At 58.4% G+C, this 24,158-nt stretch overlaps 4 protein-coding genes across 7 annotated transcripts in view; 1 reads left to right on the plus strand and 3 right to left on the minus strand.

The window, feature by feature from the left end:
* DNHD1 (dynein heavy chain domain 1) overlaps positions 1-12,939 on the plus strand; it is a 75,612-nt gene extending 62,673 nt beyond the window's left edge. For 3 of the 4 annotated variants that reach the window (XM_083735710.1, XM_083735709.1, XM_083735711.1), the window contains 14 exons: positions 34-216; positions 4,920-5,351; positions 5,463-5,904; positions 5,988-6,134; positions 6,254-6,439; positions 6,820-6,998; positions 7,165-8,130; positions 8,227-8,398; positions 8,477-8,563; positions 8,846-9,047; positions 10,952-11,043; positions 11,145-11,297; positions 11,583-12,310; positions 12,417-12,939. In XM_083735710.1, coding sequence (XP_083591836.1) covers positions 34-216; positions 4,920-5,351; positions 5,463-5,904; positions 5,988-6,134; positions 6,254-6,439; positions 6,820-6,998; positions 7,165-8,130; positions 8,227-8,398; positions 8,477-8,563; positions 8,846-9,047; positions 10,952-11,043; positions 11,145-11,297; positions 11,583-12,310; positions 12,417-12,875 — 4,428 coding nt within the window. In that variant the 3' untranslated portion in view covers positions 12,876-12,939. The remainder of the gene's footprint in view (positions 1-33; positions 217-4,919; positions 5,352-5,462; positions 5,905-5,987; positions 6,135-6,253; positions 6,440-6,819; positions 6,999-7,164; positions 8,131-8,226; positions 8,399-8,476; positions 8,564-8,845; positions 9,048-10,951; positions 11,044-11,144; positions 11,298-11,582; positions 12,311-12,416) is intronic. The other variant, XM_083735712.1, reaches the window with a different exon arrangement.
* On the minus strand, positions 12,901-19,553 carry LOC310843502 (F-box/WD repeat-containing protein 7-like). Its single transcript, XM_083737004.1, has 11 exons — positions 19,294-19,553; positions 17,769-17,851; positions 17,519-17,657; positions 17,025-17,159; positions 15,247-15,370; positions 15,028-15,164; positions 14,350-14,463; positions 14,087-14,268; positions 13,772-13,997; positions 13,483-13,693; positions 12,901-13,352 (listed from the first exon to the last, which is right to left on the minus strand). Exons 2-11 carry the CDS (start codon positions 17,849-17,851, stop codon positions 13,084-13,086), a joined length of 1,620 nt encoding a protein of 539 aa, XP_083593130.1. The 5' UTR covers positions 19,294-19,553; the 3' UTR covers positions 12,901-13,083.
* On the minus strand, positions 19,189-20,166 carry LOC310842836 (uncharacterized protein; the record flags this gene model as incomplete). The annotated part of the gene is made up of 2 exons (XM_083734975.1): positions 20,020-20,166; positions 19,189-19,878 (listed from the first exon to the last, which is right to left on the minus strand). Exons 1-2 carry the CDS (start codon positions 20,152-20,154, stop codon positions 19,189-19,191), a joined length of 825 nt encoding a protein of 274 aa, XP_083591101.1. The 5' UTR covers positions 20,155-20,166.
* A 119-nt stretch (positions 20,167-20,285) lies between these two features.
* Positions 20,286-23,819, minus strand: RRP8 (ribosomal RNA processing 8; the record flags this gene model as incomplete). Its single annotated transcript, XM_083737022.1, has 6 exons — positions 20,286-20,476; positions 20,574-20,670; positions 21,899-22,005; positions 22,280-22,409; positions 22,556-23,054; positions 23,486-23,819. 6 exons carry the CDS (start codon positions 23,817-23,819, stop codon positions 20,351-20,353), a joined length of 1,293 nt encoding a protein of 430 aa, XP_083593148.1. The 3' UTR covers positions 20,286-20,350.
* Between the last annotated feature and the right edge of the window lie 339 nt (positions 23,820-24,158).

Below are 24,158 nucleotides of genomic sequence, written 5' to 3' on the forward strand. Positions count from 1 at the left end.
CGCCTCACCCCAGAGTGACCCCTCTCTTCCCAGGTGAACAAGAACTACAAGGAGGCCCTGGCAATGCTGCGGGTTCAGGACATTGAGGAGCTGCGCAGCTATCGCCAGCCGCCAGAGACTGTGGTCATGGTGACGGACATCCTCTGCCTGATGTTTGAGCAGGAGCCGGGCTGGGAGAATGCAAAGCTGCTCCTCAACAGGGACAACTTCTATGAGGTGAGGCCCAGAGCCCTTCCTGTGGCTCCTGTGCTCTTGGGCCCAGCAGCCAGAGCCTCAAGGCCCCACTTCCCCTCTGGACCGGCCCGCCTGGGGGGCAGAGAAAGACCCTAGCCTAGACCAAGAGGCTGTTCCAGCTGCGCCAAGTCCTTGACAAAGGGAGGGGCAAAAGCAGCCTGTTTCCTCCTGGGAGGGGGTGGGGAGGCATGGCTAGCGAAACAGCAAATGTGGATTTGATTAGCATGGAACTACCAGTGGATACCCCTTCATGGATCACTGCCTTGCCGTGGCGAAGGGGCTTGAAGAACTCAGAGAAGCTATGAACTATGCCGAGCAGGGCACCCAAGATGAACAGGTCATAGTGGAGAGTTTTGACCAAACGTGATCCACCTGGAGGAGGAACCGGCAAGCCACTCCAGTATCCCTGCCAAGAAAACTCCATGGACAAAGACAACAGGCATATAAAAGATATGACGCTGGAAGATGAGCCCCTCAGGTCGGAAGGCGTCCAACATGCTACTGGGGAAGAGCGGAGGGCAAGTACAAGTAGATCCAGAGCTGATGAAGCGGCTGGGCCAAAGCCGAAAGGACGCTCAGTTGCGGATATGCCTGGAAGCGAAAGGAAAGTCCAATGCTGTAAAGAAAAATATTGCATAGGAACCTGGAATGTAAGAACCATGAACCTGGGTAAGTTGGAGGTGGTCAAAAATGAGATGGCAAGAATAAATATTGACATCCTGGGCATCAGTGAACTAAAATGGACGGGAATGGGTGAATTCAGTTCGGATGACCATCATATCTACTACTGTGGGCAAGAAACCCATAAAAGAAATGGAGTGGCCCTCATAGTCAACAAAAGAGTGGCGAAAGCTGTACTGGGATGCAATCTCAAAAATGATAGAATGATCTCGATACGAATCCAAGGCAGACCTTTTAACATCACAGTAATCCAAGTTTATGCACCAACTACTTGTGCTGAAGAAACTGAAATTGACCAATTCTATGAAGACTTACAAGACCTTATAGAAGTGACACCAAAGAAGGATGTTCTTCTCATTATAGGGGATTGGAATGCTAAAGTAGGGAGTCAAGAGATAAAAGGAACAACTGGCAAGTTTGGCCTTGGAGATCAAAACGAAGCAGGGCAAAGGCTAATAGAGTTCTGTCAAGAGAACAAGCTGGTCATCACAAACACGCTTTTCCAACAACACAAGAGACGACTCTACACATGGACATCACCAGATGGGCAGCATCGAAATCAGATTGATTATATTCTCTGCAGCCAAAGATGGAGAAGCTCTATACAGTCAGCAAAAACAAGACCTGGAGCTGACTGTGGCTCAGATCATCAGCTTCTTATAGCAAAATTCAAGCTTAAACTGAAGAAAGTAGGAAAAACCACAGGGCCGGTAAGATACAATCTAAGTCAAATCCCTTATGAATACACAGTGGAAGTGAGGAACAGGTTTAAGGATTTAGATTTGGTGGACAAAATGCCTGAAGAACTATGGATGGAGGCTCGTAACATTATACAGGAGGCAGCAACGAAAACCATCCCAATGAGAAGGAAATGCAAGAAAGCAAAGTGGCTGTCCAATGAGGCCTTACAAATAGCGGGGGAGAGAAGGCAAGCAAAATGCGAGGGAGATGGTGAAAGATACAGGAAATTGAATGCAGATTTCCAAAGAATAGCAAGGAGAGACAAGAAGACCTTCTTAAACGAGCAATGCAAAGAAATAGAGGAAAGCAATAGAATGGGAAGAACCAGAGATCTGTTCAAGAAAATTGGAGATATGAAAGGAACATTTCGTACAAAGATTTCCACAATAAAGGACAAAAGTGGAAAGGACCTAACAGAAGCAGAAGACATCAAGAAGAGGTGGCAAGAATACACAGAGGAATTATACCAGAAAGAAATGGATGTCTCGTATACCCCAGGTAGTGTGGTTGCTGACCTTGAGCCAGACATCCTGGAAAGTGAAGTCAAATGGGCCTTAGAAAGCACTGCAAATAACAAGGCCAGTGGAAGTGATGGCATTCCAGCTGAACTATTTAAAATTTTAAAAGATGATGCTGTTAAGGTGCTACACTCAATATGCCAGCAAGTTTGGAAAACTCAGCAGTGGCCAGAGGATTGGAGAAGATCAGTCTACATCCCAATCCCAAAGAAGGGCAGTGCCAAAGAATGCTCCAACTACCGCACAATTGCACTCATTTCACACGCTAGCAAGGTTATGCTTAAAATTCTACAAGGAAGGCTCAAGCAGTATGTGGACCAAGAACTCCCAGAAGTGCAAGCTGGATTTAGAAGAGGCAGAGGAACCAGAGACCAAATAGCAAACATGCGCTGGATTATGGAGAAAGCTAGAGAGTTCCAGAAAGACATCTACTTCTGCTTCATTGACTATGCAAAAGCTTTTGACTGTGTCGACCACGGCAAACTATGGCAAGTTCTTAAAGAAATGGGAGTGCCAGATCACCTCATCTGTCTCCTGAGAAATCTCTATGTGGGACAAGAAGCTACAGTTAGAACTGGATATGGAACAACTGATTGGTTCAAAATTGGGAAAGGAGTACGACAAGGCTGTATTTTGTCTCCCTGCTTATTTAACTTATATGCAGAATTCATCATGCGAAAGGCTGGGCTGGATGAATCCCTAGCCGGAATTAAGATTGCCGGAAGAAATATCAACAACCTCAGATATGCAGATGACACAACCTTGATGGCAGAAAGTGAGGAGGAATTAAAGAACCTTTTAATGAGGGTGAAAGAGGAGAGCGCAAAATATGGTCTGAAGCTCAACATCAAAAAAACGAAGATCATGGCCACTGGTCCCATCACCTCCTGGCAAATAGAAGGGGAAGAAATGGAGGTAGTGAGAGATTTTACTTTCTTGGGCTCAATGATCACTGCAGATGGTGACAGCAGCCACGAAATTAAAAGACGCCTGCTTCTTGGGAGAAGGGCAATGACAGGCCTAGACAGCATCTTGAGAAGTAGAGGCATCACCTTGCCAACAAAGGTTCGTATAGTTAAAGCTATGGTTTTCCCAGTAGTGATGTATGGAAGTGAGAGCTGGACCATAAAGAAGGCTGATCGCCGAAGAATTGATGCTTTTGAATTATGGTGCTGGAGGAGACTCTTGAGAGTCCCATGGACTGCAAGAAGATCAAACCTCTCCATACTGAAGGAAATCAACCCTGAGTGCTCACTGGAAGGACAGATTGTGAAGCTGAGGCTCCAGTACTTTGGCCACCTCATGAGAAGAGAAGACTCCCTGGAGAAGACCCTGATGTTGGGAAAGATGGAGGGCACAAGGAGAAGGGGACGGCAGAGGACGAGATGGTTGGATAGTGTTTTCGAGGTTACCAGCATGAGTTTGAGCAAACTGCGGGAGGCAGTGGAGGACAGAGGTGCCTGGCGTTCTCTGGTCCATGGGGTCACGAAGAGTCGGACACGACTAAACGACTAAACAACAACAACAACCAGTGGATAAAACCTGAAACCATCAGCTGCAGTAAGAGAACAGGAAAGTAATTGAGCACAAGAGAGATACTGCAAACACATCACTGCAGTCCTCACGAAGCATGGGAAATATCCTTAAGGAAGAAAACATTATACTGTATATATAAAATTATCCCTCAAGGGTTGTAGAAAAAGTGGGGCTTGCCTTTTGCTCCTCCAAGGGACTCTTGAGTCCCCTCAAGCCATCATCAACCAGAGGAGAGTGGATGGAGGCAGGATCCAGTGGAGGCAAGGAAGATCTTTATATTTCTGTTGCAGCAGAGTTCTTCCCCCTCCTCTGCAAGAAAATGAGAGAGACCAAGAACAAGTCTTACTGTATTTGGGATATATCTGTTAGGTTCAGTCACTTCTGTTGAACCATTTTTGTCTTTAATTTCTAAACATCTCTGGTTAGTAATTCCTTCCTTGCATGGTATTTGCTTTATTTCTTTTGATGAGTTTAATATCTATGGTTTGATTTTCTGCACCCAAGAACAGAGAAGCCCACAGGAGCTGAGAGTCTAGCTGAGAGTATATAGATTGGGCTCATCCGGTCAACATTGTGCACTTAAAGCTTCAAAAAGCTTTTGATATAGTCCCTCATCAATGACTCCAGAGTAAGCTTAGCAGTCAAGGAGTAAGAGGAGAAGTCCTCTTGTGGTTAAATCACAGGAAGCAAAGAGTAAGAATAGATGGTCTGTTCTCTGAACAAATACATGTGTAATGTGGAGTGCCCCAAGGATCAGGATCGGGACACGAGCTTTTTAACTTGCACACAAACGACTCAGAGTTAGAGCTCAGCAGTGGGGTGGCCAAGTCTGCGGACAATACGAAACTGTTCAGAGTTGTTAAAACAAGTAGGGACTGTGAAGAGCTCCAAATGGGCCTCTCCAGACTGGGTGAATGGGAGGGGAAATGGCAAAAAAAACCCAACCCATTTCTGCACAGGCCTGGGCGTCTCCAAAGGGGCAGGGAGGCCAGGCAGAGGAGAGGCCATTTGCAGGCGCTGGCGAGGTGGGCAGGCTGGAAGACCCCCTCAGTCCCCTGGGTGCTCCCCTTTGGCCCATCTTCATTGTAAGCAACCGGTTGCTTTAGCTTGGGGCATTTTAATCCAAGCAGCCTAGTGTTTCTTGCACCTCATTCCTTGGTGGAAAAGGCAGGCCACGGTCCCATTCCCTCCCTCTGCTTCCCCCTCCAGGATCTTGTCTTCTACCCCAAGGACAGCCTCGCCACAGAGCTCTTTGAGGCCCTGGGCCGGGCTGTGACTCATGAGCGCATCTCTGAGAGCAGCATATCCAGCGCCAGCCAGGCTGTTGCCGCCCTCTTCCAGTGGATCTCGGCCACCTACTGGTACCACTGGGCCCTGCTCGACTGGCAGCCGACCATCGCACGGCTAAAGTACTGCGACGCCCAGATCAACGCAGAGAAGGTGGAGCTGGGCGACCGGCGCCTGCACTCGGAATACCTGAGAGACGCCACCCAGCTGCGCATCAGGGAGCTGAAACAGAAGCAGGAGCGCCAGGAGAAGCTGCTGCACCAGCTCACCCAATCCCTGCAGGCCAAAGAGGAGGCCACCACCGTCGAGAGCTCCGTGGCCGAGCACATGGCCAGCTGGACAACTGTCACAAGGGTAAGAGGGGCGGGCGGCTGTCCACCCATGTCCCCCCCCCCCCGTGCCCTGCGAGGCGAGGGTGCCGTTCTCCGAGACTCAGCCCTCTGGCGCCTCTGCTTTCCTTCCTAGAACCTGGAATCCCAGCGCACTACTCTCTATGGCGATGCCCTCCTCTCCGCAGCCAGCCTCTCCTACCTGGGCCCATTCCCTCCGCAGCGGCGGGATGAGCTGCTGGAGAAGTGGCAGGCGGTGTGTGCCGGGGCTTGGGGCCCCCTCGGGCCGGACGACGTGAGGCGGCTCCTGCAGAAAGAGCTGCCCTGCCCTGGCCCAGCTTCCCACAGCGATCTGCTGCTGGCTGTGCAACAGCCCCTGCATCTGGCGTCCCTGCTCAGCTCTCCTCCAGAGCAGCGTCTCTGGGATCAAGTCCACAAGCCCAAGGTCCCCAGCAGCCGCCTGGTCGGCATGATCCTGCTCTCCAGCATCCACTCGCAGGCTCACCGCTGGCCTCTGCTGGTGGACCCCGACAAGCAGGCCTATGTCTGGCTGCTGACATCCAGAGCTATGGAAGAGGGTGAGTGGGGTGTGCGGGGGGGGGGGGGGGGCAGGCACATGGCCTTGCCTGCGGGGAGCTTCTCATCCAACCCCTCTTTACAGCGGATTCTCAGGCCTATGCCATCTCTGACCTGGTGCCGGACATGGTGGAGCAGGGCAGCTCCATAGAGATCGCGGAAGACAACCTGGAGGTCCTGTCGCTCACAGACCCAGACCTGGAGCAAAACCTCTGCAAAGCAGCCAGCCTTGGTGAGCAGAGGAAGGTTGTGCCCCTGCCGCTGGCAGCCCCCTGGGAGGGTGCCGTTCTCTTTCACCAGCACCTCCAGGAGCTCAGGTAAATGTGCTGCTTGGCTCCCTCCTCCTCACAGGCACCCCCGTGTTGCTGACGGACTTTGAAAAGAACGTCCCCTGGTGCCCAGCCCTCGAGGAGCTGATGCAGAAGGAATCGTTCGGAGGTGCCCTCCACTCAAAGTCAATGGAGGACCTGGCGCAGGTGCCCCCCTGCTTCCGCCTCTACCTGTGCACTGAGCTGCCTCTGGAGGCTTTGGCTGCAGGTAAGGGAGGTACCAAGTGCCCTCCTGGCTCCCATCTGTGGAATCCCTCCCCAGGGAGCTGAGGTGGGTGGAGGCGGCTCAGCCACTCGCTGCTCACCCTGAGAGCCATCTTCGGCTCCCCTCTCAGAGAGGGTGAGAGGCTTTGGAAACTTCCAGTTGCTGTGGGTGGAAGCAAAGCTAGAGTCAGCAGATCTCTCGCCCAGCATTGGAAGCTGCGCTGTCAAAGCACGGCAGCGACCTACTTGGGTTCCCCAAAGTGTGGGGGGACAAGAGCCACAGGTGCCTCCACCCCGCAGCCAGCCATCGGGGGAGAGTGGCAGGCAGGCAGGCGGGTGCCTGGGACGGCTGGGCCCTGCCTCCCGCCTGGCTCCTCTTTGCAGAGGTGGACCACGAGCTTCTCAAGAGCCTGAACGTGATTGACCTCAGCCTCAGCCAGGAGGCGCTGGAGGAGCTGCTGCTGGTGGAGGTCCTGCGGGCTGAGCGGAAGGAGATCCTGAAGAACCAGCAGGCCTTGCAGTTTGGGATCCTGCAGCTGGAGGGGAAGCTGGAAGCCACGGAGGTGAGGCGGGGGCTCCTGTGGCTTGACGTGGGGCAGCCGTGGAGAGGCCGCTCAGCCAGCCCCGTGGCCGTTCCCGCAGGAGGAGCTGGAGGCAGGGGCTCCTGTGGCTTGGCGTGGGGCGGCAGTGGAGAGGCCGCTCAGCCCAGCCCCGTGGCCCTTCCTGCAGGAGGAGCTGGTGGCCCTGATTGCCCAGCCGCAGCGCTCTCTGCTGGAGGAGGAGAACTTCATGCCGATGGTGCGGCTGCTGCAGACGCAGATCCAGGCCCTGCACGCCACCCACCAGCACATGGTCTCCCAGCACCAGGACCAGGCGACGCTGTGCAACAAGTACCGGATGGTGCCCCGCCTGGGCGTGGCCCTGCACCTGGCCCTGCAGCAGGTCTGCCGCCTCCACCCCTCCTACAGCTTCCCCAGCAGCGTCTGCATGGCCCGCGTGCGCCAGGCGCTCCTCTCCACCAAGCGCCAGGAGACCACCAAGCAGGAGTCCCTGGAGTCGCGCCTCCTGGAGCTCAGCAAGGCCCTGCTCCACCACTGCCTCACCGAGGCCGTGCCCTGCCTGCGGGAGATGGACCGCCTCCTGTACCTCTTCCTGGGGGCCGTGGCCACGCTAAAGGTCTCTGGGGAGATCACCCCGCTGGAGTGGCTGGCCTTCTGCCAGGGCCTGCGGGAGCCGGCGGCCAAGGAGCTTCTGCAGCCGCCGGCCGGGGTGCCTCGCCCCAGCTGGGTGAGCGCGGAGGCCTGGGAGGAGTGCGGCTTGCTGGAGAACGTTCCTGGGTTCCAGGGGCTGCAGGCCTCCCTGGCTCGGCAGGCCGCCCAGTGGCAAGAGTACTTCTGCCTGCGCTCCACCATGGTGGGGCTGGCCCTGTGTCCCAGCCACGCCCACCTCAGGCCTTTTCAGCGCGCCATCCTGTGGCGCATCTTCTGTCCCTCTGCCATGAGCAGCGTGGTCTCGGCCCTCACCACCTGCTCGCTGGGCTGGTCTCTCACCGAGGAAATGGCCATCACCTACCCGTACTCCTACAGCCGGGCCAACAAGCCCGTCATCTTCCACACGCCCTCGGCCAGCCCACCAGGCTGCTTCATGCACCCGCTCCTCTGGATCCAGCAGATGGCCACGCAGCGGGGGCGAGGGGTGAGCCGGGCACAAGGAGGGGAAGGGGCAATGGGGGCAGGTGTCAGTTGGGTCCCTCCGGGAGGACAGAGCAAGTAACCAGGCCCCACCCCGCAGGGAAGTGTGGTAGTCATCTCCTTTGGCACCCCAGATGCCTGCAAGCGGGTTTGGCGGACGCTGCCCATCTGCAGCAAGAGAGGCAAGTGGCTGGTCTTGACCAACTGCCACCTCCAGGAGCACTGGGACCCCGACTTGCTGCAGCTGCTGGACCAGTTGGTGAAATCCTCAGGTGAGGCAGAGGGAAGCAGCGGGAGGGGTCTCCCTCCCCCCGGCCAAGCCCCTCTCACCTTGCCCTCTTTTTGCACAGGCAAGGTGCCAGGGGGAGGCCTCGAGATTCACACCAAGTTCCGCCTGTGGCTCATCACTGCAGCTGACGCCCCTCATTCCATGCCAGGTACCAGGCCAGGGAGGAGGGAGGGAGGCTGATGCCGCAGGGGGGCACGGCCAGAGGGGCTTCTCCACACCCTGCCCCCCTTTGCATCTCTCTCTCCCCCAGGGACCCGCTCCCTCTTGCTCATTGTCATCTGGGCTCTCCCAGTGCCGCTGGCTCTGCCACAGGGCCTTCCACCTGCCTCTGCGGGAGAAAGAGAAGCTGAGCAACTTCTCATGGCCTCGGCTGCCCTTACTGTCCCTCCCGGCCTCTGCTGCGGTGGCTGATTCTCTTCTGTGCCAACAGAACTCCTGAAGCGCAGTGCCACCTCCCTCTTCTGCGACATGCCACTGGAGCTGAAGGGCATCCTGGCACGCAGCCACTACTGGCTGCAGGGGCGAGCCCAGAACCTGGACACAGAGCAGCGGCTGCCCCTCCTCGCCCTCTATGGGGTCCTGCTCTACAGGCAGACCTATGCCCAGTGGACCCAGGCAGAGACATACCTGTGGTGAGTGAAGGAGGGGCTCGCCTTGTCCAGCCGCGAGGCAAAGGGCCTGCCAGCGCATCTCATGGGAGCTTGGAAACTCCTCCTCTGCTTTACGCTACTTGGAAAGCACCCTGAATCACCACCTGTGGGCTCCCCATTCTCCCCCTGCTCTTGGAGCTGCCTGTGTGGGCTAACAAACCAGTCCTTGCCCACAGGGCTGCCACAGAGGGAGGGGGGGAGCAGAGTGGGAAGCAGCAGCAGCAGCAGCAGCAGCAGCAGAGGGCTTGGATCTCCCAGCTGACAGGCAGCCAGGGAAAGGCTGAGGGCTTTCTCCCTGCAGCCCTTTCTGGCAGCAGCAGCAGCAGCAGGAGGAGAAGACCCCTTACCTGTGCCTCACAGAATTCAACAGGGCTCCCCAGAGCAGGTGAACTGGAGGGTACCCGGGACGCACCCATGGGAGCTGCCAAGTATAGGATGAACCTAAGGAGTCCTGCAGCAGCCGAATCAGGCCAAAGGGGCTCCATCTAGTCAGCCTTCTGTTCTCCCAGTGACCAACCAAGAAGGTCCTGAGCAGGAAGGGACCCCATGAGCTCATTCCTGCGTTGGCCACAGCAGTCCAGACCCCACTTGTTAGGGGTTTCTTTTGCCCCAAAGTACATCATTTTTCCTTGAGCTGTATTGCATTTGCAATAAAGCAAGATGAGCGCCACAACCCCAGAGTTGTCCGCTACTGGACCTACTGGTAAGGGGTCCCTTTACCTTACATCACTTTTCCTTGCGTTGAATTGCATTTGCCATTTTGATAGCCCCTTTGACCAGATCCCTGTGGAGTTCCTCATAATCCCGCTGGAGTTTAATCACCCTGAACAATTTCGTATCAACAGCAAACCTGGGAACCTCACTGCTCACACAGCCCTCACAAAAAAAGTTTAAAAGCACAGGTCTCAGCATCAGTCCTGCACAGCACCGAGGGTGTAAGAGCCGCCGCCTGGATCAGGCCATCTAGCCCAGCCTCCGCTTCCCACGTGGCCAACCAGAGGCAGAACAGGAGCCCCAGAGCCCTCTCCCTTCCTGGAGGAAGAGGATTGCCATTGTGGCTCCTCTTTAGAGATGGTGGCCGCCATTGCCTCCTGCGGGAGCGAGGGCCATCGTCTGGCTGTGTGCTGCAGGAAGAACTTTCTTTCATCTGCCCTGAATCTTCTGACATTCAGCTTCATTGAAGGTTATGGGAGAGGGAGAAGGTTTTCCCCTTTCCACTTACCGTGTGCCATGTTGCCCCTCACTTTTTGAACTAAAAAGTCCCAAATGCTGCCCCCTTTCCTTGTAAGGGCCCCTCCTGAATCTTTTCCAACTCCGCAATAACCTTTTTGAGGGGAGAGGAGGTGCCCAGAACTGCATATAGTTCTTCAAATGTGGGCACACACCAGCTTCCTGAAACAGCATGATGATACTGGCAGTTTTATTCTCAATTCCTTTCCTACTGATCCCTCGCATGCAAATTTCCTTTCTCATGGCTGCCACACTGGAATACTTTGTACATCCCACAATTGGGAGAACCACCTATTTATTCTTACTTCCTGTTTCTTAACCTGTTTCCCACTGATCCCAAAATGAAGTTTACCCAATAATCTTTCATAGAACCAGAATTGTAGGGGCGCCCCAAGGGTCCTTTAGTCCTGCAATGCGGGAATCACCGCGAAAGACTCCTGCTCTGCTTAAAATCCTTCAGTGAAGAAGAGGCCCGTCCCCTGCCCAGGTCTTCTGTTCCACTGTCCAAGGGCTCTTCCTCTCAGCTCCTGGGACCCTAAGAAAGTTGGGAGCAGCCCCCCCCCCCCCCGGGCCAAGACGGTCCTCACTCTGGCAAGCCAGGAGTGCGGTTTTTGCTCTGACTCTGCCCTGCGCCTGAGATTGTGCTGCACTTGCAGGAGCCACGGGGAAGTGTTGGCCGGGCTCAGAATCCAGGAGAGACTGAGCTGCCTAACAGACGGAGCCCAGGAAGCCCTGCAGGAGCTGGCCGGTATGGACACAGGGCTGAGTGAGGGGTTGAAGGGGCAGCCTGCAAGAGCCAAGGCCTTGAAGGCCCCCTCCGAAACACGGCTGGCTCTTCTGCCTCTGCAGGGACTATGCTCTACGGGGGCCACATCCTGGACAGCGGTGATGCCCAAGTGGTGCAGAGCCTGTGCCAGGCCTGCTTGGCTCCTGCCTCCTCCCTGCAGCCAGCCTCCAGCCTCCAGCAGCTCGTGGCCACAGTCGTCGGCTGCCCCAACCCAGGTGAGAGAAGATGAGAAGAGCCGACTGGGTCCGGCCCAGCATCCTGTTCTCACTGCGGGAAACCCGCAAGCGGGACTCAAGCACAAGAGCAACACCCTCCCTGCCTGCGGTTTCCGGCCAGGGGTATTTGGAAGCCCTGCTTGCTCCAGCTGTGGCGGCAGGGGGTGGCCATTGTGGGGCCCTTCATGAATTGGCTAAGGCTTTGAAGAGGGCAGGGAAGAGCCTGCTGCCGGTGGGGGCGCTGGGTGCTCTGCTGACCCCCCTCCCTTTCCTTGCACCCTGTAGGGAACACGGATGAGGAGGCGGCCGCCGCCACCCAGGCCGGCATCGAGCAGCTGCCCAGCCCCATGGAGCCTGCCGGGATCGGCCTGTGCGGCGCGCTGCAGCAGCGGATGCTGGCGGAGCGGAGCCAGGCCTTGCTGGTGGCCTTGCAGGCCTCCCAGGGCCTGTGGCAGCCCCGCCGGGCCCCCTGCCGCCCGCACACAGGGGCCCTGGAGCGGCTGCTGCGGGACGGGATCCGGCTGGTGCAGGAGCTGCAGGAGCAGCTGAGCGAGTGCGGCTGGGAGGTGGGCTGGAAGGGGTGCCCCCCGCAAGGGCAGGCCCGCCCCCGGCCTCGCCCCCTGCAGCGCTTCCTGCTGGAGGAGGCGGGCATCCTGCTGGCCCTGCTGAAGCAGGTGGGCCGCGACCTGAGCTGCGCCCAGGATCGCCTGCAGGGGGAGCCCTGCTCCTCCCGCCGCTGCAGCACCATCCTCTACCACCTGAAGCAGGGCCGCCTGCCCAGCCCCTGGCTGCCCTACGCCCTCACCGGCCCCCAGGCCCCCCCGGCCTGGCTGCAGACGCTCAAGCAGCGGACCCAGCTCCTGTGCAGCTACCTGGGCTCCATCAGCGGGCCGCTCGTGGCCCACTACCAGCTGGCGGCCTTCCACCAGCCCCGCCGCCTCCTGCTGGCCGTGCTGCAAGAAAGGGCTCGCGTGGAGAGGCAGGAGCTGCACCGCTATCAGCTGCACCAGCAGGTAGGGAGGGGAGGGAGGGCGGGCATGGGGGTGGGCACAGGGGCAGGCCCCGCAGCCCCGGTCCTGAGCGCCCCCTTTCCCCCTCCCTCTTGCCTTCCTTTGCCAGGTCCTTCCCAGTGGGCCACCCCCCACCAGCGCCCCCGAGAGAGGCATCTATCTGAGTGGGCTGGAGCTGCGCCATGCGTTCTGGAAGGCCCACAGTGGGCTGCTGCAGGAGAGCCGCACGGCTGAGCCCTGCCTGCTGCCCACCATCTGGATCCAGGCCGCCCGCCTGACCTGGGACATGGCCTCCGCTGGCACCACCCCCAAGCTCCCAGCCAACAAGTTCCTGTGCCCCGTCTACCTGGGGGTCCCCGAGGTCCCTGTGGCGCTGGGCAGCCAGCACGTCATCCTGCACCTGAGCCTGCCTTCCAAGATGGCCCCTGAGCTGTGCCTCCAGCAGCGTGTCCACGCCGTCAGCCTCCTGCGCTTGGAGGGGAACAGCAGCACGGGGCAAAGGCAGTGCCCTGCCCCCTCCCCCAGAGCCCCCTCCCCAGGACAGCCCCCGCCCCCCTCCCAGGCTTAACCCACATAACACAGAGAAAGCTATGTACAGAAATAAAGTGATATATTATTAGTGTGTACAAAAAGCAGACTTGGGTGCTCTGCCGCTCTGCCAGCCGCCCAGGGCCCTGCAGCCAAGCTATAAATAAGGTGCGCAGCCAGGCACCACTCACTCGCGCCTGGGGGGATGCCCGTCCCGCAGGCCCCCCCTGCCAGTCCAGCCCTCCTCCTCATTTCAGGTCCACGTCAAAATCCAAAACAAGCAGCTTGGTCTCCTCGGTCCCGTTGCGGCTCCCCACAGCACACACCAGCTTTGTGTTGGAGGCCCGGATGCGCCAGACCACCCCCCCGCTGCCGCCACTCTCCAGCGCCACCAGGTTGCGCACAAACTCGCCCGTCTTGAGGTCCCACAGCTTGACGGTGCCGTCGTCTGAGCTGGTCACCACAAACTTGGAGCTGAACTGGAGGCAGGTGACGGCACTCTGGTGCTTGCTGGGACCTGCAGAAGGGGGGCAAAGAAGGTGAGAAGCCCAGCCGCCTGGTGGCGGGCCTCTGCCCAGAGGGACTTTGTGAGGGCCAATGGGGAGTTTCGGGTTCCTGCAGCCCAGCCAGCTGCCCGCAGCACCCACCTTGCAAGGTCTGAAGACACTGGCCCGTCTTGATGTCCCAGATCTTGACCGTGGAGTCGGCGTTGCCAGAGACTAGGATGTTGTCGCGCAGCTCCATGCCGCTCGTCAGGGACTGGTGCCCCATCAAGGTGTGCAGGCAGTTGCCGCTCTCGGCGTCCCACACGCGGATCGAGGTGTCCAGGGAGCCGCTCACAATGTGGGTCCCATCAAACTGCGCAGGAGAGGGGTGGGAGGAGTGAGGGGCTGTGCGACTCAGGGGGTGGGGAGGGAAGGGGTCGGGGTCCCTCACCTGCAGGGAGTAGACGCGATTGGTGTGGCCTTGCAAGGTGTGGATGCAGCTCTCCGTCTCGGGGTCCCAGACCTTGACCGTGTAGTCATAGGCGCCACTCACCACCTTGTGCCCGTCGTACTGGACACAGCGGACGGCGGCCACGTGGCCCATCAGCACGTGCAGGCACTGCCCTGTCTCGATGTCCCACAGGCGGAGGGTGGCGTCCCGGGACCCGCTCACCACCCTGTTGAGGGAGGAGAGACAAGCAGCTTGAGTCCCAGGCAGGAGGGGCAGGAGGGGTCCCTGGAGCGGCCTTGCCCCCCCCCAACCTACCTGCTGCCGTGGAGGTGCATGCAGCGCACGGTGGAGGTGTGCCCGTAGAGCGTGTGCACGCACTCGCCCGTGTCCGCGTTCCACACCTTGAGGGTGCGGTCTGTTGAGCCGCTGATGACGATGTTGTCCCTCATCTGGGAAGACCAGACGCCCCCCGTGTGCCCCACCAGAGTCTGAATGCACTGCGGGAGGAGGAGGATGCTCAGAGCCAGGAAGGCGGAGCCACAGCCAGCCCCGCCCACAGCACCATTTCCCAGACTCACCTCCCCAGTGACAGCCGACCACACCTTGAGCGTGTTGTCATCTGAGCCACTCACAATGTGGTTGCCACAAAACTGCAGGCAGGTGATGACATGGTCATCGTGGCCCTTCAGAACCTGGTCCAGGGAGAGAATTAGCAGGCCAGGCGACATCACCCTGCACTCCCTTTCTGCGGTTGAGGGAAGGGGCGGCTTCCTCCCCAAGCCCAGTGGCCTTGAGTTCTCCAAGGCTTGAGACCAGGCCCAGCAGTCAGGAGCTGCCATCAAGCAGGCGGACTTCAAATTCAGCAAGCGCTGGAGGTTCAGCCACAGTGACAGCCCCAATTCAAGGAGCAACCAAGTCTCCCCCCCCCCCCCAATCCCGCATTTGTGAATAGCCAGAATAATTCTACCTTCTGGATCTTCTTTGCCAGAAGTCAAAGGTGCTTGCCTGGTCCACCTAGCTCAGCAGCGGCTCTCAAGAGTATGGGGCACTGAGCCCTGGCCCCTGCCTGGTATAGGACAGGGACTGGGACCCAGCTGGGCACCCAGGCATTGGGTTGCTCTTCCTCCAGAGCCTGCTCTTTGGTGCCCATCGTGCAGCCACCCCGGAGATCCCAGAGTAGTGTCTTAGCCCATGACGAGGTGCGTAAACCCCGCACCACGTCACCCCAATGGTGGGGGTCAAGGGAGGTCCCCTACCTTGGGGGGGCGGGCATCCCCGCCACGCCAGTTCATGTCGATTCGGTGCTGCCGCAGGAAGGCCAGTTTCCAGGGGCTGTACATGAAGCCTGGGCTGAGCAGCCGGCGTTTGCGCAGACTCAGGGGCTCCTCGATACCTGCAGGAGGCAGAAGCGACTGTGACGGGGAGGAGGCCCAAGGGCAGCCGGGAAGCAACACCGGGCAGGAGCTGAGCCTCACCTGCATCGCGGCACTTCTCCCGCCACAACAGGTTGTCCTCGGCCAAAATCCGCCAGTAGCGACAGGTCTGCGCCGCCCGGAGCAGGTCCCGCGGCTCCAGGAATGAGAGCACATAGAGGGCCAACTGCAAAAGGAAGAAGATTTCCTCCCGTGAAAGGCCTCCCTGGGTGCAAATGGCAAGCCAGGCATGGAGTGCACGGGGCTGGGCTGGGCAGCTTTGCACGTCCACCACACAGCCAAACATCTGAAGCAGCTGTCCAGAGCTGGATCAGAGCCTGTGGTCCACACCCTCCTCCCACACAGCAGCTGCCAGGGCCACTGTGGCCACGCAATCCCAAACTGCTTCACAAGGCCTCTCCTGCCTTTCCAGTCCAGCACAGAGTCTGCGGCTCAGCTCCGTGTCCTGACCATTTGGGCCAATCTCTTGCCCTCCAAACATCCTCCTGCCATTTCTTATTGTCCTCCTTGCCACTCCTGTCTGATTTGGCTTTCTTTGGATGTGTTACAGGGGGCTCCCTATGAGACAACTTTTGCTCTAAGAATGGTAGCCTGCACCTCACAAGGGAAGTTCTGCTTTGGACTGGAGAGGCAGGGAGAGAGCGTCCGTTACATTAGCTCATGTATGCGGACGTTCAAGCGAGCTAAATCCATTGACCGCTGTCTCTTCTCCCCCTTGACATCTTTGACAGCCTCCCCTTAATGTTTGTATATTTAAAAATTAAGAAAAAGGAGCTTTTGACTGAAAGTGCTCAGCCCATCTGCCATTTATGACAACACCATTTAAAACCATTTAACAATCACTTCCAAAAAACCAAGATTTTGTACTCTGCATCTGTTTACATTTTAAAGCCTAATTTGAGCATAAAGCCCAACTTTTGCCTTAGCACCCAGAAATATTTTGGATCCCAGAGGCCTGATTTCCCTGCCCAATCACCACCCCCCACTTCCTCCTCTTCTCCATCACTTTCTGCAGCTGCCTTGGCGAGACCAGGCCTGGGACACCCGCCTCTTGCTCTTGGCCAGGCCCTCTCCCACCCTCCCTCTCTGGGGCTGATTTGTTCTTCCTCCCTCTTGCAACGCCCTCTGCTGCTGCTGCTCCTTCCCTTGCCGGTCTCCTTCCTTTTTCTCCTCTTTGGCAGGAACTGAACTCTGGCTCTTAGCTTCTCACCAGGCCTTCAGGTTCTCCGATAACTTTGATTCTTGCCGTTAAAAGTTTTCCAAGGCCTTGTAATCAAATCAAATAGCTCCTTCTCTGATGTGTCTCATCATCTGCTAAAGCAACTGGCTCTACTCAGTTTTCCTGCTGGTGCCACATTTGCACTTCAGATAAAGTTCTCTTCTTCCAGTTTCTCTCTGTTACTTCATCCTAGTGTTTCTGTGAGTTTTCATGCACACTTTAAAAACGTGTAGCTGGTATGAATAGTTCTGTCTCTTATTTGTTTTAGACACAGATAGGTAGCCGTGTTGGTCTGACGCAGTCAAAAAAATAAATAAAAAATTGTCCAATACCGCCTTATAGACCAACTAAGTTTGTTCTGGTATAAGCTTTTGTGTGCATGCACACTTCTTCACTTCTTTTACAACTACCTATCGTGTCCCCTTGTCCCCCCTCTTGACTGTGGCTCAGATTCTGATCTCCTGACCTGTTGCTCAAGGCTTTCTAACAACACCCTGCAGGCTCATTCTTCCACCAACACCTTCAGCCAACAACTCCCCACTGTCCCCTCTCGGCTGCGCTGCATTCTTCCTCTGAGGTCCCCCACCCACAAGATACTCACCTCTTTGGGCAGCAGTGATATGAAATCGCGCTGGAATTGGGGCTCGATCACTTGCATCATGTGCTTGATCTGAGGAGGCTCACAGCGGTCAATGAGCTCATCCAGAGCCAGCAGCTTCTCTGGGCCGCTCCAGCGCTGGCGGGAGAAAGGAGTAAGGGGAGATCAGGCGCCAAGCCCAGGATTGCAGCCCGTCTCTGCGCCAGAACCAAGGCCACAAAGCAGCCCATAAAAGCAATCAAAGCAAAAGCTTTGTAGTTTTCTAAATGCTGAAACACCACCAATGCATCAGCTCACTTTTAAGATCAAATCCCTAAAACAAAATAGGAAATGAGAAACACACCACAGCACAACATCTGCCAAATGCATGGAAAAAGGCCTTTGCTGAATGTCGGAAGGTCAGCGGCAAGCCAGCCAGAAAGCGCAGCCCTGCTCTGCCTCCAGCCGAGGGCCTCATGCACCACACACAGACACAGGCGCCTCCGCCTGCCGCTCACCTGGAAAGTGCGCAGCCAGTCCTGCAGCTCAGGGGGTGGTGTCATTGGGGGGACATGCCGGCAGCGCGCCTGGCCTGCCTTGGCGTTCCGCAAATCCCCAAAGGTGGCCGTGGGGCTAGCGACAGAGGGGCCCAGCACTCTAGAGAGGAAGCAAGTATGTCAGGAGAATGCCATGGCCAGGGGCCCAAGTCAAGAGTCCTGCTGGAGGCAGACCCCCGTCTCCCCCAAGCGCCACCCGCAACCTCCTCACCTGCCCCTCTCGGAGCCCTTGCACAGCTTCTTGCCAGGTGACTGGGCTCTGCCATCCGGGCCGCTCTCTGACTTGCGCTTCATCTGCAATGCAAAGAGATGGGGTCCAGGAAACCCTTCAGCTCCGCAAAGGCTATGCTACGCAAAGGGTATGCAATGCACGCAGCACCCCCTCCTGATGCACAGCGCCGCATCGGGTCAAGTGGGCCACCCTTCTTGCTGCCTCCACCATGCCAGGGCCCCCATGCCTCCTGCCTCCCCAAAAGACTGGAAGGTTCAACATTTTCTCTCAGAACACAGATCTACAAACTGTGCTTTGGGACAACAACCTCGTAAGGACAGGAGGTGGGGAATAAAGATGCAGCACGCAGCAGCCCTCTCCCCACCTGACGGCTTTTGCCTTTCATCCTTGGAGCCTTGATGGCCAGAACACACCCGAGAATCACTAGAGCCTGCTGGATGAGGCCAACGGCCCATCAGGTAAAGGTAAAGGACCCCAGTTTAAGTCCAGTCAAAGGTGACGATGGGGTGCTGTGCTCATCTCGCTTCACCCTGAGGGAGCCGGTGTTTGTCCGCAGACAGTTTTTCCAGGTCATGTGGCCAGCAGGACTAAACTGCTTCTGGCGCGACGGAACACAGTGACGGAAATCAGAGCGCACGGAAATGCCATTTACCCTCCTGTCACAGCAGTACCAATTTATGTACTTGCACTGGCATGCTCTCAAACTGCTAAGTTGGCAGAATCTGGGACAAAGCAACAGGAGCTCACCCCATTGTGCAGATTCAAAAAGGGATGTGAATGGGAGTGTGGTCTAAACCTCACTGACCCTCCTGGGCTTGCTGATCAGAAGGCCCGTCCAGTCCAGCCCTCTGTCCCCACAGTGGCCAACAAGATGCCCATTATGGAAACCCCCAGGCACAATCTGTGCCCAAGAACAACACTCCCCCCCCCCCGTCACCTGTCCAGCATCTGGTTTTCAGAGGCATGGCTGCCTCCTACTGTGCAGGGCAGAGCATGCTTAGCCATGGTGGCTAGTTGCCCCCAACAGCCCCTCCTCCATGAATTGCAGACTTAAAATCTGCACAGGAAAATGTGCTCCGACTTCAAAAATTCCTCCAGTGAGGGAAAAAAAAAGACATAATGAACACGGCATTAAATGTAAGTGCTCCCACCCACTTGTTTTGGTCAGCACAGTCCCTTGCAGCACCCCTGAGAAACGCTCAGCACAAGCATTGATGCCACAGACATTTCCAGGAGTGGCCAGCACCACCCACCCCTCCTGCCAGCCTCCCTGGGCAAAGAGAAGACCCAACCGAACCCTTGCACAGCCCCCTGGCATGGACCCTCTCAGCTGCTGCTGCTGCTGCTGCTGCACCCCAGAGCCCCAGTCCCTTCTCTGGGCTCCTTTCCCCAGGCAGCTTCAGAAGAGGAGAAGCGTCTGCTGGATCTGGCCCATCCCGGGCAGCCTCCTGCTCGGCCGGGGTCTCCCTCTTCCCGGTCTCTCCCCCCGCAGCCCCTTCTTCACCTTGGGCCGCGTGTGCCGGATGAGGCCGCCGCCCTCCGTCCGCTCCAGGTAGTCGATCCAGCGCTCGTCCACCGTGTAGTAGAAGTAGACGTCGCCGCCGCCGCCGCCGCCGCTCTCCTCGCCATCGCTGCTGCCGCCGCTCGTCTCATCCTCGGAGTCGGGAGCCCCCGGCGGGCAGGAGCTGCCCGGCTCCTCCTCCGGCTCCGCCTCGGCCGCCAAGCAGGCCGGCGCCCAACTCTCCCGCTGCCCGGGACGCGGCGGCGACTGACCCGCCTCCTCGTCCGGAGCCTGCGGGGGGAAGCGGGCCGCGGGGCTCAGCGAGCCTCGGCCCAGCCGCCCGCCCCCCGCCCGGCTTTCTCCCGCCCGCCCCCCGCCCGCCCCGGAGACGCGGGCCAAGGTCGCCGCCGAGCCCACCTCGGGCGCGGGAGCCGAGGACGACGAGGCCGGGCAGGCGGCGGCTCGGGCGGGCTCCGGCGGCGGCGGCTGCGGGGAGCAGGTCATCCGCTGGCTGTTCAGCTCCACGATCCGCGCCGTGATCCCCTTGACGTGCAGCAGGTCCTCCAGGGAGGCGAAGCCCTTCAGCTCCTGGGGGAGGCGGGGAGAGGGGCGCCCCCGTCACGCACCGAGAGGAGAGGAGCCCCCCCTCCCGCGGGGCCCAGGGTCGGGGAGGGAGGGAAGCAGCCCCCCCGGGGGAGAGCGGGCCCCTCGGACGCCTGGGTCCCTCACCTCCCTCTTGCGCACGATGCCCCTGGCCCGGCGGCGCCCGATGCCGACCAGCGCCCGCTCCAGCTCCGCCACGCAGGCCCGGTTGATGTCCAGCTTGCCCCCGCCGGGGCCCGGCCCGCCCGCCGATCCCGACATCGCTGCTGCCGCCGCCGCCGCCGCCCGGACTCGGCCGGACTGCGCTTGCGCCGGCCACGCACCGCCGCCGCCGCCCCTCCCTCAACTACAGCCCCCAGCAGGCATTGCGAAACGAGACGAGACACTTCCGCTTCGAGAGAAAAGCGCTTTATTGAGAGCGAGGGGCGGCCCGGACGAAGCCCCGCCCCCCGTGGCGTCACCGTCGCTTGTAGAGGCAGGGGCGGAGCGCCAGGCCCGGAAGAGCCCCTTGGCCCCGCCCCTTCCGCTTGGCCGCTTCCGCCTTGCGCAGCTCGAAGGTGAAGAAGTGGCTGCCCGTCACGTCCTGCAAGGAGAGGAGAGGAGAGGAGAGGAGAGGGAAGGCCATGCGGAGGCGCGCGCGGGCCGGAGGGGGACCCCCAGCAGAGGGGGAGGAGGCCTACCTTGCGCAGGAGCCGGAAGCCGAGCCGGGCCAGCGCCGCCACGAAGGCCCGCACGTCCGGGAAGCGGCTGGCCACCTCGGCCACCAGGAGGGTCCCCCTGCGAGGAGAGACGGAGGGAGGGAGGTCAGCCAGGGATGCCGAGCGAATCCTCCAGCCGGCGGAAACATCCCCTGAGCAGGACACCCCGCTGTGTGTGTCAGGAGGGCACCTGCCGGACCCGGGAGGGCGGGAGAAGGCTTGGCTGGCCCTCCAGAGAGAGGGGTCTCTGTTCTTGCTGGTGCTTTGAATGGTTACCAATCATGTAATCCTTTCCCCCTAAGCAGTCCAGGGAATGCCTGCTTATTTTATTATTGCATTTCACGTCAGGGAACCTCAGAAGGTGCCTCGGAAGCAGCCCCTTCCCACCTTCGGAAATTAAAAATGTCTGTTTTACAGTATTTCATGTCCTGTAACCCACACAGAGTCCCTGGGGAAACCCAGCCAGATGGGCAGGATACAAGCAATAAAATTATTATTATTACTATTATTATTCACAATGATCCAGAGCTGCTGCCTCTGATCCTGTGGCCGACATGTAGCCACTGAGAGCCTTCCTTCTCTCTCCAGGGCTTCAGACCCAGGGGTCCTTCTCTGAGCTCTGCCTGGAGCTGCCATGGGTGGGTGTGAGTGGGTGAACCCAAGACTTCTGCCTGGGAAGTCTCCACTCCCACCAAAGCTCTTCCTGACCAGAGAGTCACATCCTTCTCCTCGCAACTTGTTTTCAAAGGCAATTGATGCCGAGGACTGATTTTAAAGGATGCAAGCAAACTTTAGATCAGGGGCGCTTCATGCATATTTTCGGGACTGTTTTGATACTGAAATAGAAAATACATGAATAGTGGTATTTTCAATATTCAAGTTAGTTATGCTGAAATGTTGCTACTAAACAGATTTAGCTGATTCACTGCCTCAAGGCTATTTGCAACCATCATTAAGTCATTGTCTAAATATTAATAAATGTATATTAACATAATCCTTTATTTTAGTAATATCTTTTGTTTAAGCTGTTGTTATTTCAGTTTTCTGTACAATGCTTAAAAATATTCTAACTATATCTCTATTAATATATTATTAATATTTTAATATTTCTGATTACAAAACCCAGTCAGATGAGCAGAGTATTATTTTTATTATTAAGCAGTATAGGTATTACCGTAAATACCATCATCCCCATATGACAGCCATAGGTTTTGACTGAGCTGGCAGTTGCCTGATCAGCCATTTCACGTGTCCCGCTTACTGCCACAGCCCCTCCCATGCCAGTGAGCCCAGGACCCCACAATTACCCAACTCGTAGCACACGGTTGGCCTCTTCTAAGATCTCCTGCAGGTTAGTACCCATCAGTGCAAGGCAGAACACAGCCACGTCAACAGATTCATCATCCAGGGGGACCTGCACAGAAGGAGCAAAAAGAGGGAGGCGCAATCAGAAAACCATGTGTGTGAGGTAGTCATAGAATCATGGAGCTGGGAGGGACACCCAAGGGCCATCTAGTCTAACCCCCTGCACTGTAGGAATCACACTCAATGCAGCCCTGACACGTGGCTGTCCAAGCTCTGCTTAAAAGCCTCCAGTGAAGCAAAGCCCACCTGCCTGGGCTCATCACACAGCTGTTCCCAAGCCTGGAGAAGGCAGGTGCTGTGAGAAGGCCCTTCCCCCAACGTACCTGGGCCATGTCGCAGACAATGACTCGGGGGTCCAGAGCCACCAGGTCAAAACAGTGCACTTTGTTCCGCACGCTGCGTGCCAGCATGCAGTCCCCGCAACCAAAATCTGCCACCACGAGTGATGCTGGTCTGTGGGGAGAGGGGCAAAGTTAGACCGTGCACCCATCCTGTCAAACACTTCTATACGTTAACTATGACATTGCAACATGCGCAAATGTTTGCTTAACCAGCACATGTTGAAGGGGGGGAGCTGGCCAATCCCCCCCCATCCTTACCTCTGACGCAGGTAGCGCACAAAGCGCTGCACAGGGTTTTCAGGCCACTGGGCCACCTGCCGGGCAAAGCCCCGGTGATACACCGCCAAGGCCTCAGGGTCATCCTGGAAGAGCTGGACTGCCTGCTGGCTGGAGGATGTGTAGAGCTGCTGGTTGATGAAGCGGAAGCGCGCTGACTCCAGCCGCTCCTCCATGCGCAGCCGCAGGGATGCTGCCCTTTCGCTGAGAGGCTCCTGGCCTGCTGGATCTTCCTGGCTGCTGGGGGGCTCCTCTGCTGCTGCAGGGACTGCAGGGGGCTCCTCTGCTGCTGCTGCAGAGGCCACAGGGGGCTCCTCAAGGCCCAGCCCTGCCTTGAACCTGTTCTGGCGACGCTTGTTCTTCTGGCGGTTCTTCCACTGTCTCCTGGTCAGCCGCTGCCTTGGCTCCTCCTCTGGGTCCTTTGCCCCAGCGCTCCTCTGCTTGCTGCTGGGCTCAGGGTCTCCGCCTCCAGCTGCTTTGTCTGGACAGGGCAACGACAGAGGTGCTTAGCCCTGGCCTCCATCGCCCCCCCCCCCGCCCAGATGATCTCTCTAGTCCAGCGCTCTGTGCACTGACAGCTGGTGGCAAGAACCCTCTGGGGTTCCAGGCCGAGGGACCAGCCCCGCCCCACCTGGAGCGGCCCCCAGGGACTGAGATGCGGGGAATGCTTCATAAGATTATAAGAATCTAGTCCAACATCATAGCCTTACAGTGGACAACCCTGGTGGGAAATCCACAAGCAGAACCTCAGGAAAGGAGCATAGTCGTCGAGAGTCCCGCGAGAAGGCAGCTTGCCGAACCCTCCTGCAGATACACAACCCAGCCTAACTCCCCTGACCCGCCTTTGCACACCGGGCAATGCTCTCGGCCTTCGTCCGGGGGAGACCCTCGGCCACAGCCTAGCGGCCTCACCTGCTCGGGGCGCCGGCTCCTCCTTCCGGGCCGGGAGGCGCTGCTGCTGCGATTGGGGAGCTCCGGGGGGCGACCCCGCCTGCGGGCCCTTCCTCGGGCGCTTCCTCTCGGGCGGCTGCTCGGCCTCCGAGTCCGACGCGCTGCTGCCTCGGCCGGAGGAGGACGGGGAAGGCGGGCGCGGCGGCGCCGAGCTCTGCAGGCGGCGCAGGGTGGCCAGGAGGCGCCGGCGCGCGGCGGGGCTGGGCGGGGGGCGGCCCCCAGAGGGACTCGCCTCAGCCCGCCGGCCCGCCAGCTCCAGCCCCGCCGCCTCGCCCCACGGAGCCTCCTCGAACATCCTCCCAGCAGCAGCCCAGGCGCTCACGCTGCCGGAAGTTCCGGCTCTCCGGGTTGCAGTCTCGAGAGACCACCTCGCCGCCAGAACGGCACGCGGGCGCCCCCTGCCGCCCGGAGGCCGCCACAGCAAGGGTGGCCGGAGGAGGGGGCGCCCGCCCGCCCGCCCGCCCGCCCTGGGAGGGCGACGGCGGAGAGAGACCCCCGTGCCTGGGAGCGGAATCTGCCCTCGGCCGCCGCCCGGCCAAGGGGCCTGTCTGGGACCCCCGCGCCCGCCCTGGGCGGGCTTTGCAGCGCCGCCTGGTGGCGCCAGTGGCCGCTGCCGCGGAGCCTCTGCTGCCGG

Source organism: Podarcis gaigeae (genome assembly GCF_964106915.1).
Source record: "Podarcis gaigeae genome assembly, chromosome: 4".
Taxonomy (NCBI): Eukaryota; Metazoa; Chordata; class Lepidosauria; order Squamata; family Lacertidae; genus Podarcis; species Podarcis gaigeae.

Excerpts from the sequence above, each read along its gene's own strand:
- LOC310843502 (XM_083737004.1), bottom strand. The coding sequence starts at position 17,851 with ATGAAGCGCAAGTCAGAGAGCGGCCCGGATGGCAGAGCCCAGTCACCT. Across the intron at positions 17,160-17,518 it reads ACTGGCTGCGCACTTTCCAG|CGCTGGAGCGGCCCAGAGAA; the intron begins GTGAGCGGCAGG and ends TTCTCCCGCCAG. Across the intron at positions 14,269-14,349 it reads GGTCGGCTGTCACTGGGGAG|TGCATTCAGACTCTGGTGGG; the intron begins GTGAGTCTGGGA and ends CTCCTCCCGCAG.